The sequence below is a fragment of the Ornithodoros turicata genome, chromosome 10 (genome assembly GCF_037126465.1).
Source record: "Ornithodoros turicata isolate Travis chromosome 10, ASM3712646v1, whole genome shotgun sequence".
Classification (NCBI taxonomy): Eukaryota; Metazoa; Arthropoda; class Arachnida; order Ixodida; family Argasidae; genus Ornithodoros; species Ornithodoros turicata.
In genome coordinates, this window is record NC_088210.1 from 18,437,232 (window position 1) to 18,458,479 (window position 21,248).

General features: G+C 45.0%; 2 protein-coding genes across 5 annotated transcripts in view; one reads left to right on the forward strand and one right to left on the reverse strand.

The window, feature by feature from the left end:
- Positions 1-4,378, forward strand: part of LOC135370776 (carbonic anhydrase 7-like) — a 69,218-nt gene extending 64,840 nt beyond the window's left edge. Inside the window, exon 8 of the mRNA XM_064604612.1 lies at positions 3,936-4,378. Coding sequence (XP_064460682.1) covers positions 3,936-4,127 — 192 coding nt within the window. The 3' untranslated portion in view covers positions 4,128-4,378. The remainder of the gene's footprint in view (positions 1-3,935) is intronic.
- Positions 4,379-10,388: 6,010 nt separating this feature from the next.
- On the reverse strand, positions 10,389-20,939 carry LOC135370225 (carbonic anhydrase 2-like). Of its 4 annotated transcripts, XM_064603930.1 has the most exons (10): positions 20,783-20,923; positions 20,652-20,720; positions 20,401-20,462; positions 20,164-20,292; positions 20,071-20,106; positions 19,722-19,916; positions 19,096-19,253; positions 16,854-16,946; positions 13,250-13,480; positions 10,389-10,541 (listed from the first exon to the last, which is right to left on the reverse strand). In XM_064603930.1, exons 4-10 carry the CDS (start codon positions 20,171-20,173, stop codon positions 10,431-10,433), a joined length of 834 nt encoding a protein of 277 aa, XP_064460000.1. In that variant the 5' UTR covers positions 20,174-20,292; positions 20,401-20,462; positions 20,652-20,720; positions 20,783-20,923; the 3' UTR covers positions 10,389-10,430. The 4 variants fall into 4 exon arrangements, with proteins under 4 accessions (XP_064460000.1, XP_064459999.1, XP_064459997.1 ...); XM_064603929.1 differs by having other exon boundaries at positions 20,071-20,292; positions 20,880-20,939; XM_064603927.1 differs by having other exon boundaries at positions 20,071-20,292.
- Positions 20,940-21,248: the final 309 nt, after the last annotated feature.

Below are 21,248 nucleotides of genomic sequence, written 5' to 3' on the forward strand. Positions count from 1 at the left end.
CATCAGAACGAATCACGTCGTTGATTCGTTGAAAACGGGAGGAGTACGCCTGTTTGTGACATTTCTACAGTTACATTGTCACAAAGGGCGGGGGGGGGGGGTAATTGTAGGATCGGCTCGCCGTTGTTGGCCACTCAGAAGTGGACGTCGTCACGACAGAAGGGCGTACGCGCCGCGATTTCCACCAATCAGGAATGATGACGGTAACGTTGTGTGTGTGCAATGTTTGGCGTTCAACATGTTATGCGGTGAAGTTCTGCTTGAAATTTATGTTCCATGTGTCATGTCTAAAGCTGTAGTTCCTATCTTAAAAGGAGTTTGATGCGGCGAGAATGTGACACAGAACATGTGGAAGCGTGACACGTCATGCCAAACACACAGCTTTGTGCCCTAGTCATGTTGTGTCCATGTTGAATGATCACTGTTGTGGCGTGCGGTTGAACATATGCTTTGTGCGGTGTTATTACGCGCAGCAGAAATAGTGCTCTAACAGGTTTGTTGAAGGGTTGTTGAGAAAAATGTTAGTGGAGAAAACAACAGAAAGTCTGGTTACTTTTGGTCGTTTTTCAAGTTGATTATTATTACTGTGTGTTGGTCACTCAGAAATAAAGTTAAAGAAAAAAGTTACTCTCAGTTACTCAGCATTGCAGTCGAGCATGGACCATGCTTCTATATTATGTATACTGTTACAGGTATTCTTCGTCGTTCTTGAACGACGGATGCAATGTTAATATCTATAAAACGACTGTACTGCAACAACATCTCCTACATTAGCAGTGATCTAATAACTCGGTTACACGCACGCCCTCAGTTACCGTTGAAGTTCGTGTTGCCAACTGTATAGGATGGGACAAGCGCAATGCTTGCCCACATCGCTCTTCAAAAATAGTACTGCCCTCGCCCTAAAAGTTAATGACAGTTAATGAAGTTAATGACAGTTGAACCTCACAATGGGGCCTTCAACTGAACGGCGGTCCCCTGCGTTCACATGACACTTTCAGTGCGTCATTGGCAGAGCCGTGGCGAGGCGAGTTTGCGCCCAGGGCAGGGTATAAACGTGATGCGCCCCCGACCTCTCACTCACTACCCTCAGAAGCCCTTTAAACAAAGAAAAGAAAACGCTGATTTGCACTGACGAGATCGTAAATTCGAATTATCTTCGATAGTGAATTCAAATTCCCGCTTTATACTGTCGAACGAACCAGCAAGGACCTGCCGTTCGGCGCCCTCTCAGGCGACGGCGCTCAGGGCGGCTGTCCCTCCCTCTCGCACCCCCATCGTACGGCTATGGTCGTTGGGTTCGGGTTGCCTATACTAGGTGATCCTACCACGTGACGGTTGTAGATACGGTAAAATTCATCCTGTTCTATTATGAGACGTAAACCTCTCGGCGTTTTTCTTTTTTTTTTCTTCTTCTTTCATTTTCTTCTTTCTTTATTCTTCTTTTTTTTTGCTCTTTCCGTCTAAAAGCATGCAACTAAGCCACATAAAAGCCAATAAATGTCCGGATACACATGAAACGACAGTTTGACTCGTGGTTCATCGCCACGTGTTTTTCGCCACCCTGCCAGTCGACCAGTTCAGCTGAGATCACTGATCCCAGTTGTACTCAAGTGCTGTTGAAATGTGGATGATATTTGACGCTGCCCAACTGTAGTTGGGGTCAAATATGTCACTGGCTCGACGGCAGTTGGCGCAGCGCATCTCACCTTGTAAATCCCTCTTTGCTGTGAGCGTATGGTCATTTCATTAAAAGGAGAACTTTTGTCACTTCATTTTTCAGCGGAAGCGGAAGCCTCGCGTACGGTACACTCTTAAAAATAAATTTCACCGCATAGCACGCTCCTAGCCAACCATTATCTCGAATGATATCGTTATCTGCCCTGATTTGTTGAAAACAGGGGGCGTACGCCTTTTCTGTGACAATTATGAACAGCATAAGTGTCACTGTCACAGAAATGGCGTACGCCCCCTGTTTTCAACAAATCAGGGCAGATAACGATATCATTCGAGATAATGGTTGGCTAGGAGCGTGCTATGCGGTGAAGTTCATTTTTAAGAGTGTATGAGGAGCCTGTCCACATGATCCGCACGATCTAGTACTCTCTTAGGAATGAACTTCACCGCATAGCACGCTCCTAGAATAGAATAGAATAGAATATTTACTCTGAATATTACTCTGCGCCGACTCTCGAGCTTTGAAAGCGTTTTCCTTCCCTTTTTCGTTTTTAAACTACATATATGTTATTATAAAAGCAGTTGGTCCAGGAGGCAAGTATGACTTTGCGCATTGAATATGTGGACTACAATGCTACGAACAAAGATTTAAACGTGTGGGGTTAGAGGTGGTTTCTCAACCCCGTTATATATGCTGCATGTGTTGTCCGGAAAGGAAAAAAAAAATTCTGCTATGGTGTTACCATTACGAAGAAAAACTGTTCTCCTCCACCTGATTTCACGACTGCACACGAATTTTGGAATCGTGGGCCTAAAGCAATGCACTGCGAGTATACGTCATATAGTGTTTTCACGTACCATATGGAACTGATGTGTGTCTTAAACAAGCCTTATAAATGCATGCCTTGCGGATCTCGGATCGTCGTCGTCGTACGTCACCGTCACTCAATTCGCTTGCTAGCATGAAGCTGTGACAGGTGTGTCCAACGTCCAGAACTACACTTCAACGCATCATGTGCCACATTGTTAAAGCACAAATTCACCCCATAACACCGCCGCACAGTACAGTACATCAGCCAAATAAATCGTTGTGCTTCATTTTCCAAAAGCAACATGTGTTGCGATTAAAGACGCATGCATGTGAAGCCAGGAGAACATAGTATAGATGGTGTGGCATTGAGATTAATCTTTTCGCTGGTTCTGAGCCGCTCGCATTTCCTGAGGAAAGTAGCCAAAAAGAATGCGCGGAGCGGCGGCGATCTCTTCCAAACACTTCTGCACTCTTAGAAATGAACTTCACCGCATAGCACGCTCCTAGCCAACCATGATCTCGAATGATATCGTTATCTTCCCTGATTTGTTGAAGACGGGAGGCGTACGCCTTTTTTGTGACACTTATGCTGTTCATAATTGTCACAAAAAAGGCGTACGCCTACCGTTTTCAACAAATCAGGGAAGATAACGTTATCATTCGAGATGATGGTTGGCTTGGAGCGTGCTATGCGGTGAAGCTCATTTCTAAGAGTGTGGGTATAGGCGTGATACGTCACATCAGCCGAGCATTTTTATTGGCTGCCAAAAACCGTCTGCTGCGGTCGACCGCTCTACTTCAGACACGCGAGAGGGGAGCCGCTCCTATAATACACCCACCAAAAAAAGAAAAAAGAAGGTGGGCGCCTCGCTATTGGGCGGAAGACGTGGCGTCACAGACTAGCAGCCGAGGGAAAGGGATTTTCTGCCCCGCGTGGCTCTCTTGCGAACGCTCTGCACTCGGAATTTGTGTGCGAATACCTGTCCCTATGGGATGAGGTGCTATGGGTTATTACAAAGAGTGGTGTTTCTTCGCAATATGTCAACAGAGTGATTAGCGTCCCTCCATACCATCCACCAGAGTTGCTGGTTGCACCGGCCAACGTCTCCATTTTTTTTCTTCTATATATCTCTCTCTTTCTCAAGTCTGCGTCCTTTACAGAAACATCTACTTAGATAAAATTTTGTCAACATTACCAAAATTAAGAACTGCTACCAGAAACACCACTTCTGGCTCATGTACACAATATAAGCACAGTATCTTGCTACAGAGCATCCCTTCCATTGTTACCTAACCGAGAAATAAAATTATTAAAAACAACAACAGCAAGGCACGTTGGACACCCTTGATCACAGGCCTGCGGTTCAGGACGCATCCATTGCTCATCGTCATTCAGCACGACCTTGCTCAGCACGAACAGTTTCAACTGAATACCTTAATTTTGTAGGGATCCTTGCCTGGGCCGCCTCGGATAAAGGGAAACAACTTCGCACGGTGTGACTGTTACGCATTTCCTTATCAGTGGGCCTTGTGCGCCGAACAGTGCTTACCTATATGGAATCAGCTTCAAGCATTTGATTACTACGACCCTCCTGCTGATGAACTGCTTCCAGTTCAAATGCTATTCTTCAGGAAGTGATTCGATGCCTGCATTCTTCTTCTATGCGGAAAAGATCAGTATTACGGGAGGTCACATAAAGACCCACAGCTGGAACGCTGTCCGGACAACATAGGAGAACGCAGCAAGACTTCTCTATAACTCACATCCAGACAGCGTTCCTGGCGGTCGCATGCGTACGGGAACTTTCCACCAACTCATCAATTTGTGCCATATAACGAACAGGGTCTGAGTAATAATAATAATAATAAATAAAGGTTCAACGTTGACAATCGTCGTTATCTTAAGACATAATAGGACATGCCGACGAAAAGGTAAGATTGCATCTTTGCACACGCACGGGGTTGAAAAAAAAAAAAAAAGTGACAACCTCGCGCCGTACTTCGACGCTAGGCTGAAAACTTTTCGACGATTCGTTGTGAGGTGCCAGATTTTGTAACAGGCTGCAGGTCCTACCGTTGCTAGCAAATGACTCTGCTGGCACCGGCGACAGAGTAGGTTGTTCCTGCCCTGGACCGGGCTCTGTCCTGGGCGAACGGCAACGGGACCCGCGCATGCACCTTCAACGACGTCCACGGACACCATGTTCACTGCAGGCACGATGGGTTCAACCGCTTCTACCGTCGCAATAGATGGGATGGCGGCGGTAAATTTAATAACTTAGCCATCTACCCGTCCAGCGTGGCCAAAACGTGGTCCCTGGACCACGCAAACGAATTCCGAGGTTGGCGACAATTTACGCAGTGACTACGAGATCCCTTCCGGATGACCACGTTTAAAAAGTTTGTCGACGAGCTTTCACCACGTGCTCAGCAGCCTGAAGAACCCAATTGTATCTTACAGCGAAGACTTGCGCAAGCGCTGCTGTCAAATGCAGAGAGAATCTGTTTTGTACCGAAGGGTACTCACGAAGAAGCCATCCGGCAAATGTTTCACGGCTGTAAGCGAGGTTCTTTCATTCTGCAAAGCACTGCAAGACGCCTGAAACCTACTCAATCGGGAGATGTACTGTCATTGTGGGACAGGCACTGAAATCGAGACCCTCGACAACCTGCATAAATCCCCTTATCCGGTAGACAGTTCGAGAAGAACTGTCGATGCCGACATCCAGAAGCCATATACGGCCTCTCTGCTGTTCGGTCTATCAATCAAGAAGGACCTGCAGGGGCTATAGGGCAACATTCCAACGTCCCGCCCTAACCACCATACACGGATGTTGTGAGGTCCACTGTATACCCTCGAGGCCCACATTGCTGCCTCTGTCACAAGCACCAACCCAATGCACTCAAGCACGCAATGTCTCAGCCGCGAGTCACTCGAGATGTTTCGTCAGCAGCAACAACTGCAGGAATGACGATGGGGTGACGTGTTTCACCGCAGCAAGAACCTTAATAATCTATACAGATGTACCGTTACATACCGTCTTGCAGATGTACAAAGTTACATCTGCATGAAGGCTCGAGCTTTAACAGCGTCCATCATTCCGTTACCAATAAAGAATTTGTGAATTTGTGGATAGGTTTGCGGAAGGTCACCCCGCATTAACACGGCAGTTAATTACAGTGATGATCAGTAATCAACTTCTTACTCAACCGAAACGCCTAAAATGGCAGTACGAAGTATTTCTCGCATAGCTTACTCGGTACATCAATTTAATCAATAGCTAAATTACAAAAACGGTCAGCACACCACTGTCCCCACCAGGACAGTTGACTACAATCGGAATGGTGTTCGATTTCTAGAAAAGTGCAGGTTGGGGTGGGTACAGTGGGTACAAATAGCGTAAGCACTCTTAACTGACGGTAACAGTGTACATGATACCACTGCATGTGACGAAGTGAAACAACTGGTGTGGTGATTTTAATTTTGAAACAGGATAACACTCTCGTTTCTGTTGAACGATGAGCGCAGGTCACCTACTGAGCGAGCGCGAGAGCTCCGTTCCACACACACCTTTGAAAAATCCTTTTCCTCGTGAAAAGAGCGCATCGCAGAACGAGAGGACGTCGTGACGTATGCTACCCCCTCACGTGACCAGCGACGTACAGAGGCACAGCTCAAGTATGTACAAGCGGCGCTTAAGCTGCGGAGAAAAAAAAAAAAAAACAAAGCACGGAGCCTTCACTACGTCACGAGAGCATCGTGTCGGCCGTCCGCGGCCGCTTTCTCTGAGTGTTTTTTTCTTTGTTTTTTTTTGTTAATTCGACTGCACAGCTCTAACGAACCGCCGAGAGCGAAAATATTTTGCATGACGACTCCTGGTGGACAGCTTAAGAGATGAGGCAGGATTTCGAGTGACGTTAAATGTCACCTCATTGCTCCTCTAACACCATTGAAATGTCAGAATAAATGATGTTTGCGATTCTGCAGGGCCCAAGCATACGTGTACCATGTATAGGATTCCGCGTTTTCGGTTTTAACCGGAAAACACCGTATACAAATTAATGTCCCAGGAAAGATTAGGGGATTAATCGCTGCACGCGTTCAATTAATTTAACGAAACGAGTCGGCTGGTGTTCGTTCCGTTTTTTTTCTTTGCTTTTGACGTGCCTTTCCGTGGGTGGGATGACCTGCGTGGACGACCTTGATAATCGCCGATAAGTGCAGGGTAAACCATCCACACGCCAGAAAAACTCACTTTAAAACGCCGATTTAATGAAGAAAAAAGAACAAACACCGGAAAACATGCCCCGAATCCGCCCTAACGTAAAAACCGAAAGCTCCTAACCCTAAGTTCTGTATGTCTCTACGAACTAAATCTCCTACGTCTTCAGAGTCCTACCTAGTGTATGTTACTGCAACCTGTGTGTTTCAACCTCTTCCAAAGTATTTTTCCCCGTGTGATGCGGTAATGTTTTCACAATTAATTTCTAGATTTGAAAAGTAGGACGTCACAGTGTGCGCAATCTACCATCCGTCTGGCAACGTTGCTCCTTCGATGTAGCTTTACGTCTCCTTACCGGGGGCGACTCTCAATCCTCTAACGTGATGGCCCGGAGAACGGCAAAGTGCGTGCGCTGGTTGCTATGATACAGACGCCAGTCTTCTAACGTGACGCGGCAAGTGTGTGCTGTTGCTAGAATACAGGCGCCAGAATGCCAGGTGACGTCATCTGTTCTTGGAGACTTCGAAACTATGAAGTTTTGCGGGTTCTTGCGAAAATTCGCGGCAGCTCGCAATTTTCACTGATGGCATACGTATACTACTTCGCGTACCAAGTCTTTGAAACGAGTTTGATATAATAAAACGAACTACAGGAAATTGCATTTTCTTTAGTCCGGAATAAAAGGTTCGAATGTGTGAACTGCAATGTGTATCAAACATGGGATCATCGACAAGCATCATCTTTAATACAGCCGACCCTCAAAAGCGAGGTAGGATCTCTTATCATGGCTTATAATGATCACTGTGTTGTATACTTTTAGGACGAAGAAGAAGAAGAAGATGGTGGCGACTCTGCGGATCATGATCGAGACCGGGAAGCATCGAGTGACAGAAGAAAGCGACCCTACAAGAAAAACCAGGACTCGAAGCCCAAAGGATAGGATCGGGCTGACTCTAATATCAGCACTTGGGTGAAACCCTCGAAGTGTCCAGCTACAAAGAACATGGTGCCAAGAATCTCCAGCTGCCGTTAGCCCTGAATTGCCAGCCTTCATAACGCTAACATCGAGCCTGTCCTTTTAAGCTACGTCTGCTATGCCCTGACACTTACCTTTCGGTTTTCCTTCAGTGTTATCAATCTTATATCTTGTCGTCCAGTACACAAACTTTAGCACGCTTCCCTTCCCTTTTCTCTTTATCTTATTTCTAGATCAACATTTCAAATTTCCCCCAAATTTGCTCTTTCGATCCCGAGCGGTCAGTGGAGCACTCAGCTTTTTACTGCGTTGGCGATCCACACTTGTAGAAACACCATCTTCACATTTTTTCTCCAAACATCCATTAGTTTATCCAAGCATACTCTGAGAGAGAGAGGGAGAGTATATTAGGGAGCAATTACAGCTTCTAGTCCCCCTTAGATTGCAATCACTCTCTAGTTTACTCCCCTGACCCTGAGCTTTGCACCCCAGCACTGTAAATAGCCACTGAGCTCCGCATAAACGTCCGTGCATTTAGTCCTGAAAGGACCTAATGGTTGCAACAACGTATCTAGTCCCCCCAAACCATACGGACACAGACTTCCAGGAGCTTCCGGAAGCTTCGCTTTCAGCGAGCTTCCACAGAGATGTTTGAAGCAGATGTATCTTACGGATTCGTAGTTTAAAGGAGCAGTGAAACGACATTTAGGGTTCCTCCAAACCCTGCTTGATTCGTTGAATTGTTCCGTCACATTTCTCGCCGAATATTCGTCTGCAGCGCACGGCCACGTCCCACCCCCAATTGGGTCCTGCTGCGTCACGGAGTGACGTGGACCTCACTCATTCTCTTACGGGATCCAGAGAAAAGACTGAGGCTTTGGAGACCAAAGACATATCTCGCGAGCAACGGGCCATAGCACTCATAGACGGATAGAAATCCAGCGAACCGGTATAGGGAAGTATGAAGGGAATTTCCTTAGGCGAAAGCCGCAGATATTTCGAACAGAGACTGTTGTTCTTCTGGGCAGAAGAGTAACAGCCCAGTACCAGAAGAACAACAGTCTCTATTCGAAATATCGGCGGCTCTCGTTCTGAGGCAATTCCCTTCATACAGGCCATATCATTGTTTCTGCGCAAGAGCGCATGCTGTTTGTTGTGTGAATACACCTCATTCCATCGTCATTCGCGTAGCCAACATCGGAAAGTTTAGGGAGGAGTGTTTCATTGCTGCTTTAAATCATCAGTATTCCAGGCAAAACAGTCATTGGGATGATGCGACGTCAGAATAAAAGATTTTCAAATTCGCCGTAGACTAATCGAGCTATGTACCAAAAACCTTCGTTCTCTAGCTGCTAGTATGATATACAGTCAAACTCCTACAGCAAATTTTTTTTGCGGTCCCGCTGGAGCCTATAGGTCCAATAATGGACATCCTTTTTAACGAAAATTCCTTTACTGCGATTTTTTTTTTTTTTTTTTTGCTGTCCCCTGAGCTTCGTTGTAAAGGAGTTTGACTGTACTAGCAAAACGAAATCTATATCGTGGCCTTCACGGGATCTGTGACAAAAATTCAAAAGTCATAAATCATGTTCCGTCACTGTATCCCACTGCCGTTTTCGAACTCTCCAGGGATAGTATAAGAGTCCCTGCAGACTTTTGTCTTGTTCATAGGGCACACCCCAGGTAATTGCCTACTGCTCACATCACTTTCGATACAAATTCCATGTAACGTACACATCGCATCCTCTACACATGTAGAAACACGTTGATCAACGTTTTCATCGCCCATTCTCATACAGTGCCTCAGTCAGTGTCAATGCTCGACAATCAAATGTATAATTTATTCTATTATATTATAGATGTCCATATTATGTTTCTTATTGTAATATACCATGTGTCATTTTCTCCTTCGCAATAATTTCAAGGCACACTACACCAGTGACGTCACTACACCTTCACTAGACTTCACTACAATTCACTACACCTTTTGTAGTGAATTAGGCAGAGGGAGACGACCGTGAAATCCTTCTCCCCATGCAAAGTCTCCATAAAGCTACAATAGAATACCTCAGACAATGTTTGCAAGCAAACGGCGCAAACCGGAAGGTCTGCTGGGAACAAGACGGGTTTACGTGCGCTGGCGCTACCTGGCGGCGTTGAGCTGTCAAAGGGGTCTTTTCAAACAGCTCTTGTACCTGGAAGACCAACGGGACGCCCCAAACAAATACACAACTCGCATCTTTTCGGTTGCACTCTGCTGTGGGTGGCCGGCGGTGAGTTTATTCCGAGTATTGCCGGCGTCGAAAACTACGGATTGCCTGAAAGACGCGATTCTCACACTTGGGACAACGTGCCGTTGACCACGTACTCCCGGGCCGCTTCGGTGGAGTCTGTTGACGTGCCGCGTATAAATGGCACTCCCGGCAGACTCACAGAGTGAAGTCAACAGAGTGCAAGTAATTCTGAAGCCCTTGCAGATGAGAAACCTTTCGTGTTGTCCCTTTGAGCTACGGCCATCGTTCGTCTTGTATACAGGGACGCCAGACAGATTTTGGTGCCAACCGGTGCAGCCAAAAATACGAAATAGATGGAGGACGTGTTACACTGCATGGTCCCTCAAATACACATGAATACATGAACGCAATGAACCCTGTAATGAAGTACGTAATGAGTAGTAACGTAATGAAGTACCAAGACAACGTGCAAGTCATCGTCAATTTTTTTTCGTCGTCTCTGTATTCCATTATGGCGCAAAGGTGGTTTTTACTACTCGGCCATTCATGGCCTGTGGAGGGCGATAGTTGTTGGAGATGTGAATGTCTTCCATGTCATTCAACTTCCGGTATCCGTCGAGCTGAAAAATGTCAGAGAGAATTATTCAGGAATTAGTGTCCTCTGTTTCGATTTCGAAAGCACGAGAACTGTAAGCGTATGTGCAACCATAATAGCTGTCTGGCAGCCACCATGCATCAATATACGCTTTCTTCTGGATTGCGGTGGAACTTCCTTTACAGTGGTGTCCCCATCAATGAAAACGGACGCTTAAAAACTATCGACTTATCCCCGTTCTCACTGGTACCCAACAGTTCTGAACTCGATCATGATCACGGCAGGCCACCCGGCAGGCAGGGTTTGCGACACCTATACCACGACCTACTAGGTTATAACGACCATGTCATAATCGTCAACCCCTATGAGGAGCCCGTCCGCACTATCCGCTAGGGGCGCTACTCATCGACCCGCGAGATCTACATCATGGTTGGACAATGGAAATTTGAATTTTGAACGCGCAGAAGCGGACGTACGGCTACCGTAGCAGACGACAGCAACATCTCCTATGAAAACGCGTAGAATGATGATAATAATCAACTTCATAAAGAAGCATCTCCCGTGAGACATTCACCGCTTGTACAAATATACTAAGGTAAGCTGAAGTACAAAGTATTGCAGAAATTGAGCAAGTGGGATGCTCGTGATGTGTATGTGCCAACAGTAATCGCTGGCAGTCGATTATTGCTGCATTTCATGGGTACAAGAACAGACCCACTTGGGACCTTCTTTGTGAACATGACATTCTTTCTTGTGAAAACGACACTCTTCCAGCGGACACTTCTTTCCCTCGGGATGTGATTTACTGTTACTTCATGCCTCCTTTTCTGCATCTGTGTGCAGTGGGATCGACATGGGATCTTATTACGACGAATCCAGTTGTTCGTCCTTTCCTAGCCTGCCAAGGCAAAGTGTAGAGCTTCATACCATGGCGTTTGTGCCGTTATTCATCACACTGTCAGAGAGACCACAATATTTCATCTTGGCGCGGATCTTAAATTATTTTTAACGCAAGTGTTCCCGTGAACGTGCCTCAACATTAGGCATCATGTGGACCAATTCCCCCCAGGTCAGTGGGTGTGGTGTTCCTTCTTGACGCAAAACTGCGAATCCTCTTGGGCGTAAATAAATGTTCTCTCGAGTGTTTAACGAACGTGGCTAGTGACTTATGTATCGTGTGGACGACTTGCCCTCGTGGGTCAGCGAGAACAATATTCCTTCCCAGCGCAAGCCAATGAATAATCTTGAATCGAAGTGTTCCCATAACGTAAGATCTTATAGATCAGGGGTCTCCCAAAGGTGAGCCCCTCGTGAAGCCACATCCTTTTGCAAACCTGTGAGTCCTCTCGAATGCAAGTGTTCCCAGAACGTATGTGCGTCACGCAACGGATATCTTATGGACCAGGGGTCCCCAAAGGTCAACCTCTTGCGAAGCAATATTCTTAATGTAACTCGAATCCGTGGAGAGCGATCGTGAGATCTCCTCGCCGACTCCTAACAAAGAAGGCAGAGGATATATAACGCAATGGCTCAGGGCAGAGAGCCCCCCAGAGAGAGTTCACAGCGAGAGAGCACAGCGAGTCGGCTTCACTGAGCCCGGCTCAGAAGACGGCAGCTCAGAGGACGGCATCAGTACGCCACACGCTGAAATATGTCGTCGACAGACTGCCTCTCCATGTCCAGAGACTGTCAGCCAATGTCAAGACAGGACTACAGCTAGCAGAGTGCAACGAGCTCGTCCTGACGACGGTAGCCCAGAAGACGGCATCGGTACGTCCCACGCCGAAAGTTGTCGTCAACAGACCGTCTGCCTGTGTCCAAAAGAATAACTCCGTGGTGAGCCTACCTGTACGACAGTCTACCGTCGCAATTTCTTCAGTCCATTTCTTCCTTCGCGGAAGCCAGAACAGATATTTGTGCCGAAAGTGTCCTCGAGGGACTGTGTGTCCACGTCTAGAGCCACCTTGCCAAGTGCGACTTCGACTTCGCTTCTTGTGAACGCCTGAACTGACAGATTTGTATCTTCAACGGTGAGCTCTTTTTGCTCACCGTTGCTGTGAGCATGTGTGCTGTAGCTCATTTTGCTGTGCTCCACATTTACGGCACTTCGGTATCCGAGTATCGTAATACTTTTAAGCTTGTATCTATATACCTTCTGTATTGCATTAATTTGCGAGATCCATTATTAAACGTTTTATCTTTGCACTTGCTGTTATCTGTCTGGTTTCCCCTATACCCGGTGTCCGATCCCGCATTTTGTATTTGTGCCCGTCTCTTCCCATACGGAAGGACGGTCGTCACACAAGTAATAACCCGCCGATCAGTAGCGCCACCGCTATCTTCCAAATGCGGCGCTGTGAAGGGGTGCCGCTGACATGGCCGTTATAATCTAGTAGGTCGTGCACTTAACATAACTCCATAAGTGTCACAAAACGGCGTAAGAGAGTGAGAGCAATGTCGTTCGGGATTATAGTTGGCTATAGGAGCGTTTTACGCAGTATGGTTCTGTTTTAATGGTGTGTGTCAACAAGGGACTCCACGTAATCGAGTACTAACCATAGAGTCAAAATTGCAAAATAACATTTTTCTGCGCACGATGCAACACCATTGGAGCACTGACGGTTAATCATGGCGTTAATGGCCGCCTCCTATATGGAAGTAATGACCGCCGTCCGTACATTCGTAACGGTGCTACCTTATCGACAGAGGGAAGACTCCTCTTGTATGGCTTACCTGACTCTGCTTGATCTCCGACCGTTCGCGGAAGACGGTCCACGTGACAGCTTCCCAGCATGGTGGCGTCGTTAGGGAACCTTCGTAAGTGTAGAAATCATTTGTGTTCGTTGGCAGGAGGTCTAGTAAAGACACTTTTTCGGCGGGGAGTCCCTTGTAAATGTTGCCCGGCGTCGTAATCTCCGAAAGATGAGCCGCCAACGTGTCCAGACCACGCGAGTTCGTCCCGACCTGCAGTGTGAGAGAGAGAGAGAAAGCCACAACAAATGTCATCACACAGGAGCCTTCTTTTACACGCGTCGGTCTCGTCGGCTGAGTTTACGAGCAGACCTGTAAAGTAATTAAAGGGGCACTACAGCAGCAACATTAGTCCTCGCGGAGTGAAATATTCCATTATTTGGACACCGGCACAAAAGGAAGGGGACTCTAGGGGGAAGAAGGGGGAACACCGAAAAATGTGGGTCGTTCCGACTAACTCGAAAATTAGTTCTGCGACAGTATACACTTCCGTTGATCAAATACAGCTATTTTTTTTAACTCGGTAAATATTTTTAGGTATGAGGCTGATTAGCTTTTTAGCATTAGCTGACAGTTTAGCTCAGTTAGCTGATTATGACATTTTAGCTGATGTGATTTTTAGCTGGTATTTTAGCTATTTTTAGCTAAAATAGCTTATGTGATTTTTAGTTGGTTCAGTTCATTTTTAAGCAGATTTAGCCGATTTTGTGGTGAGTTAGCTGATGTGATTTTTAGCTGACCTTTAGCTGAGTTAGCTGATGTGATTTTTAGCCGATATTTTAGCAAATTTTGCTGATCTAGCTTATGTGAGCTTTAGCAGATTTAGCTGATTTTTTAGCTGATGTAGCTTATTTATGAGATTATAGATGTAATTTGGAGCTGATTTATGTAATTTGTTATTTTAGCTGACGTGATTTTCAGTTGATATTTTAGCTGACGTGATTTTCAGTTGATATTTTAGCTGATCTAGCCACTTTAACTTCTTTTTAGCTAAGGTAGCTCATAATTTTTAGCTGTTTTTAGCTGATATAGCTGATGTAATTTTAGCTGGTTTTTAGTTGATTTTATCTGATTATTTAGCTGATTTTTAGCTGAGTTAGTGGATTAGCTGATGTGATTTTAGCTGATATTTTTGCTAATTTTAAGCAGACTTAGCTGGTGTGATTTTATCTGATTTATCTGATTTTTAGATGAGTTAGCTGATATAGTTAATGTGATAGCTAGCTGATTTTTTAGCTGAGTTAGCTGATGTAATTTTTAGCTGATTTATGTGACTTTAGCTTATGTGATTGTTAGCTGATATTTTAGCTAATTTTAGCTAAATCAGCTGATTTTAGCTGATTTATCTGATTTTTAAACAGATTAAGCTGATTTAGCTGATGTGGTCTTTAGCTGAGTTAGTTGATTAGCTGATATGGTTTTTAGCTAATTTGTGTTTTTAGTTGATGTAGCTAATCATAACCTTATTTAGCCAGGCTAGCTGATTTAGCTGATGTGATTTTAGCCGATATTTTAGCTAATTTTACGCTGATTTAGCTGATGTGATTTTTTGTTCAATTTTAGCTGATTTATGTAATTCATCATTTTAGCTGATGTGATTTCAGCTGATATTTTAGTTGATTGTTAGATAACTTAGCTTATTTTTAGCTACTTTTGCTGATCTTTAGCTTATTTAGCTGATTTTTAGCTGAGCTAGCTGATATGTCTTTTAGCTGCTATTCTAGATAATTTTTAGCTGATTTAGCTGATGTAGCCGATTTGTGAGAATTTAGCTGATGCGATTTTAGCTTTTGTGGTTTTTAGCTAACATTTTAGCTAATTTTTAGTTAATTCAGCTGATTTTTAGACGTACCTGATTTATGTGCTTTTAGGCTAGCTGATGCCATTTTTACGTCATTTAGCTGAGTTAGCTTATGTGATCCTCAGCTGATCATTAGCTGATTGTGGTTCATTTAGTTGATGATTTAGATTATTTTTAAACTGAGTTAGCTGATTTAGCTGATGATTTTAGCTGGTTTTAGATTACTTTTAGTTAATTTATGTTCTTAGCTGATTTTTAGCTAATTTTTAGCTGATTTGTAAGCTGATTTAGCCGATATTTAGCCAAACTAGCTGATCCAGCTGATGTGATTTTATGACATGTGATTTTAGCTGACGTAGCCTATTTATGTGATTTTAGCTTATGTGATCCTTGCTGATATTTTAGCAAATTTTAGCTGATTTAACTGACATGTGGCGTTTAGCTAATTTAGCTGATTTTAGCTGATTTTTACCTGATATATATATATATAATTTGGTATTTTAGCTGATGTGATTTTCTGCTGATATTTTAGCTGATTTTAGCTAATTAGCTTATATGATTTTTAGCTTATTTTAGCTGAGTTAGCTGATGTGATTTTTAGCTGATTTGAAACCTGATTTAGCTGATTTCTGACTCAGCTGATGTGTTTTTATGTGATTTTAGCTGATGTAGCCGATTTGTGTGATTTTAGCTTATGTAATGTTTAGGTTATGTAGCCGATTTCAGCTTATTTTTAGCTCATCTATGTAATTTGGTATTTTAGCTGTTGTAATTTTCTGCTGATACTTTTGCAGATTTTTAGCTAAGTTGGCTTATATAATTTTTAGCTGATTTAATGAACGGATGAATGAATGAGTTTATTGTTCCCAAGAACGGCAGCAAGAGCCTAAGCTGAGTTTGTTGATTAGCTGATGTATGTGTTGTAGCTGGTGTGATTTCAGCTTATCCTTTAGTTGATTTTTAGCTGAGTTAGTTGATTAGCTCATGAGATTTTTAGCTAATTTAAGTGATTTTTAGCTGATGTCGCTGATTTATGTAATTGCTGCTGATGTAATTTTGAGCTGATCTTTTAGCTAATGACTGTTTAGCTGATATTTTAGCTAATGACTATTTAGCTGATATTTTAGCTAATGACTATTTAGCTGATATTTTAGCTAATTTCTAGCTGATGTGACTTTTCAGCTAATTTCTAGCTGATGTGACTTTTCAGCTAATCGTTAGCTGATTGAGCTGTTTTTAGCTGATTTTTTAGCTGAGTTAGCTGCTTTTCATCTGAATTTCAGTTGATTTTTAACTGATTTCTAGCTGATTTTTAGCTTTTCAGCTGATTGGCTTTTTTTTTTTTTTGGCATGAGGTTGATTAGCTATTTCACTCTGCGCACGACCTACGGAAACAAAGAAGGTGAATCATTAGTGTGACAACGTTCGATGAATCAGAGATTAGTAGACAGACCTTCCGTGTGTTTTTAAGTGGCGGTCCACATTGAAAAATATCCCATTCTCCTCGTCCCTCTTGTCTGCCTCTTGTCCTTGTTCCGAAGGAGATACTACATGAAGGACATACAAAGGCATAGACCGGCAATCGAGAGGTGTGTGGTTCGATACCCGCCGTTGTCTTTCTTTTTCGACGACTGTCTTATATCAGCCTTCGAGACGCTACCGTTGTCGCACTTATTTGAGTGAGACTGATTGCGCGTTGCTGCTATATGTTCTTCCCTATACGTCTCAAACGACTCCTCCTTTCTCCTCTTACCCTCATCTATACCTGCCAAGACACTCACATACCTGAAAGAACGTTGCAAGCACTGCAATTCCGTCAGTATTATGCACGGCCTTGTCAGCTGTGTCATATTTCTTGTTCATGAACACCATGTGCATCTGCAATTTAAAGTAGCACAGAAGTCATTTTTAACACCCTGTTTTCTTCCTATAAAGTTCCTGTTAAGTGGGCCAGTAAGATGCACCATGCGAAGTAATTCATGCCATAGAGTGGAAATTGACGCGAGGATTTAAAGTACGCCGCGAAAAGCGACCGTGCGTAACAGCAATGGAGGGCAGTACCGGCCTGTGATCTGCTTGGGACCCTCGCGCAGACGCTACAGGGATCACGCTCGCTGATTGGTCCTGAGAAATGTTGTCTACTACTCCGCTGTTGTCTGCTGCTCGGCCCTTCGGGGTTCTGAAAAAGCATTGCTCCTGGCTCAGTCATGATTCGGCCTCTCCTTCTATCCCCAATTCTCCGGGACAACTGGCAAAACTGGTTTACGGTGGCAAAGGGAGAAGGCGCTGACCCCCACTGACTGGCGAACCAGAACGAGTTTTCCCTGTAACGTCATCGGTGACGTGGAACGAATTAAGGTTAAACGCGTGGAGCCATGTTTATGTGAGTATTTTTATTTTTTATTTTTTTCTGGAGAACAAATTGCACACACCAAAACCTTTCGCGCTCTTCGGTAAAATGACACACATACTTTCATCAGACGTCTTAACCTGACTTTTTTTTTTTTTTTTTGATTGCCCTCTCTATTCCTTTAAAACGCATTCCAGGCATAAAGTCGTCTCACATATTGTCCAGCTTTGGGAGATATTCGTATGTGTCCCTGTTGTCCTATTATTCCTATACTACATGGCTACTACATGGCTACTTGAACCCGTAGGGGGGCAAGTCTTCCGATGATAAGGGAACCTCGTGCACGTGGCGTGACGTCAACCGAATCGCCGGAGAGTACGCGTGCTCAGCGATGAGTCCCCGTGCAAACATTACCTAGATCAGAAGGACTGCATAGAAATCATAAGGAGAGAGGCTGTGTAGAAGAAAAGCTGGGAGAGAGAGAGAGAGAGTGATGGGGGAGAGCAAAGGAGTTGTACGTAGGCAAGACCCTCTCCCAATGTCCAAGTCCGAGAGGCGCCATGATCGATATTTTGGATTCGCCCGGATTCGGCCACAGCCTCTCTACGTGTGAAGACAAGGTGCGTTCGTCGCTTCCGCAGGGCTCCGTGTGCCATGACGTGTGCGAAGTATTTTCGTCTTGTCTGCCATCCCCTGTGCGTTTGGATTCCCTAGGGAACGATATCGAACGGATTAAACCTTGTGCTGCGACATGAAAGAACGGCGCACGGAACTCGTAGGAGACATCGTTCGTCAAACGCTAGGCCTACCGTATCGATCATGGCGCCTCACATGTTGAGATGCCCCCCTTCGCTGGCTTTTGGCTTCTAGTTATTATGACAGTTCTATGGTCTACTGGCTCCTCTCACTCCATCGCCCTCTCCCACTCCAAATTTGAGAATGTGAGAGTATGACGTCATTCCGTGACACGAGTGGGAGTCCCAACCGGATGGCTCGGAGTCGGCCAGAGAGCTTGGTCAGCGGCGAGCCGTACCAGCGCCACCTAGATACACAGCCATGCCCCTAGTTATGGAGGAAGGAAACGCAGGAGCGGCCTTTCGTATGGTTTTCTGTGGAGAGCCGTCGTAGTGCTAGCCCCCTAACCGCCGCTCGCAGCCGGTGCGTAGGACTGTGGGATGGTCCCGATAGTCCTGTCTACCACGTAATCTCACACGTGACCCAAATAACATGGCGGCCTTCATGGATGAAAAGGGACCCGGGTGTGGTTGCGGGTGAATCTTGTATTGTCCGGGGGTCAACACAGAAGAATCGCGCATGAAGTGTGGCACAGAATTAATTACGCGGACACCGATGCACATAACAAAGTGATGCAAACCGAAATTCAGGGGAAAAAAAAAGAAAGAAGAAGATCACGTGGTGGACAGGAAGTAATGGGAGTTTGGACTCGGGCGACCGCCAGAGGGTCCCACGCATACTATCTGTTGGGAACGGCTGCTCAGGGCTGTTGTTATCCTTCCTCCATGCCCCTTGCAGGCGAATTTTCAGTGGCGAATGATAGCTCATCTCCCTGCCACGTCATTGTTGTGGTCTGGACGGCGCCCAAACGTCACACCACTTCGAGAGTTTCGTCTTTCAGCGCCATTTTCGCTTCGCAAACGGAGCGTGCATAACGCTTACCTCCATTACGCTAGCCTTGCTGTCGACCAAATGTTCCGAGCCTTGGGTATTCTTGGATCCCCAGTGAAAGTGGAATTGAGTAAATACGTAGGTTCCATGAAGCAGACCTCCGCTGACGGTGCGTTCTGTCTTGTCGTCTTTGCCCGGTTTAAAGGCAGCTGCAGCAAAGTTCTCATGAGATGTATGCACTCTAAAAAAGACAACTTCACCTTATAACATGCTCTGGGCGAACCGATTGGAAGAGGCAGCGGGACGTACACCTCTTTGTGGCCATGCGAAATGGCCATAAATGCCATATATAATAATAATAAATAAATATTAACGTAAATAAATATAATAATAAATGCTATAAATGGTCATAGATGCGTTCGAAAATGGCGTACGCGTTTTTCTTTTTTTTTTTTCGCGTGGGCAATTCTTGTACACGGAGAACGCTGAAAATATCCTGCGCCAAATATAAGCATTCACGACAAAACTGAGTTGGTTGGAGTAGCTAGGTGACGCGTATTTTAACTAGCAATTAGTGCAGCAGTACAAGACACGCGAACAGGACAAGTACTGCTCGCGTGTGTCTCTGTAGTTCAGACAGCATTGACGCGTTGAACGCCGGCAAACTTGTAACCTACCACTGTGACCGTTGTTCATCAACTCCCACTCAGTCATGGGAGCATCGAAATTTTTGAAAGTGAGCTTTGGCAAACTTTGGTCTTGCACGGCCTTAGTAGTTTCGATGTCGATCGGTGATTGACGTGTGCCACCGCAGTGGTTGTTCTCGATGCAGCTTTGTGTCGGCCACGAGGCAGCGCCTTGGTGTTTAGAGCCTGTAAAAAAAGCACCCTTATTTCACAAAATAACTGTGGACGACTAAGAAGTACAGCTGCAAAATTATATGTATTGCGCCTCCTTACCAGGTTTGACAGGATTTCACCCGCCAGCGAAAAAAAAAAAAGTTATCAAATTTGAAGTTGTCCTTACCCGCATGTTTGTAATGCCAGCACTTTATGAACTCTCCTGTAGCGATTAAATATTGCGCATGAGAACAGTTTCGAGACATTAACCAATACACACCGCCATGCATTTGGGAGCTTTTGCCACTCTATACGCCATGTAAAACATGTACAACATGCACGCATAAAAAAGTGAAGAAGAAAAAACACGACAAAACGCTGATCTATAGCAGAAGATCAAGAGGACTGCCTGAAAAAAAAAGAAGAAAAATAATCACATTAGCGATTTTTCTATAATCTACTAGTACACATGTGTGAATGTCCTCTGCAAAACTCAGCACTGCCATGCAATACTTACTGCAGTCATGAAGGCTTTTGCTTCTTTCACTCGGCGTTGCTTCTGCGGGGCATCTCGCTTGCCTATGTCAAAGCACACGCTTCTCACCGACGGTTACCCATTATACGTACGTTAGAGCATTCTGAATAACCGAAGACATATAGTAGCACCACACCAACAGCACTCGCATACCAAGAACTCCCAGCTAACCAGAGAATTGCACCTTTCACGCATGAGGTTTAATCTCAAGGCTCACTTGCCGACTTACGTACCATTAGGAATCTCCCACGGGATCCGAGGGGCTCAGTAGAGAACCGTTGCCCGCTCAAGAGCCGGAAGATCTGTGAGCACAAAGGACCGACCGTCAATCTTCCGTTGCGGCAATACTTAACGCACCTCGCACCATCTAGGTGTTTCGGACTATTGGTACTTCCACAGTGCGTTCGCCGGTCAGTTCTGCAACTTCTGTAAGTGCTATACGATCAGGTCAACGATGATACCTGTTCCAAGAGTTGATATTGATCGCCCGTTGGGACGTGATCGTCTTCGTCATCGTCGTCAATAGAAGTGTTCAAAACACACAAATGACTCCTCGAAGCAAGCATAAAAATTATTATCGAGATAAAATGGCGCAAATGCGGGCCAGCTGGTGAATAACAGTGTTATTATTTGTTGGCCAAGCTAATACCCTAGCCACAAGGCAAACGTTTATTTTTTATTTATTTTTTTATTCTTTATGTAACAGGTGGTGGTGGTAATGGTGAGAGGCGTACGCCACCTTTTTTCCCACAAATCGGATGAGAGAACGATGTCATTCGAGATGATGGTTGGTTAGGAGGTGAAGTAGATGCCATTTCGTATCATGTCCT

What these genes read in the sequence shown, in the direction of transcription:
- LOC135370225 (XM_064603929.1), bottom strand. Translation starts at nt 20,173, where the DNA reads ATGCATGGCGGTGTGTATTGGTTAATGTCTCGAAACTGTTCTCATGCG. An exon ending in GCAAGGCTAGCGTAATGGAG is followed by an intron (nt 16,947 to 19,095) that starts GTAAGCGTTATG and finishes TTTAAATTGCAG; the next exon opens with ATGCACATGGTGTTCATGAA. An exon ending in TGCTTGCAACGTTCTTTCAG is followed by an intron (nt 13,481 to 16,853) that starts GTATGTGAGTGT and finishes CTCACACTGCAG; the next exon opens with GTCGGGACGAACTCGCGTGG.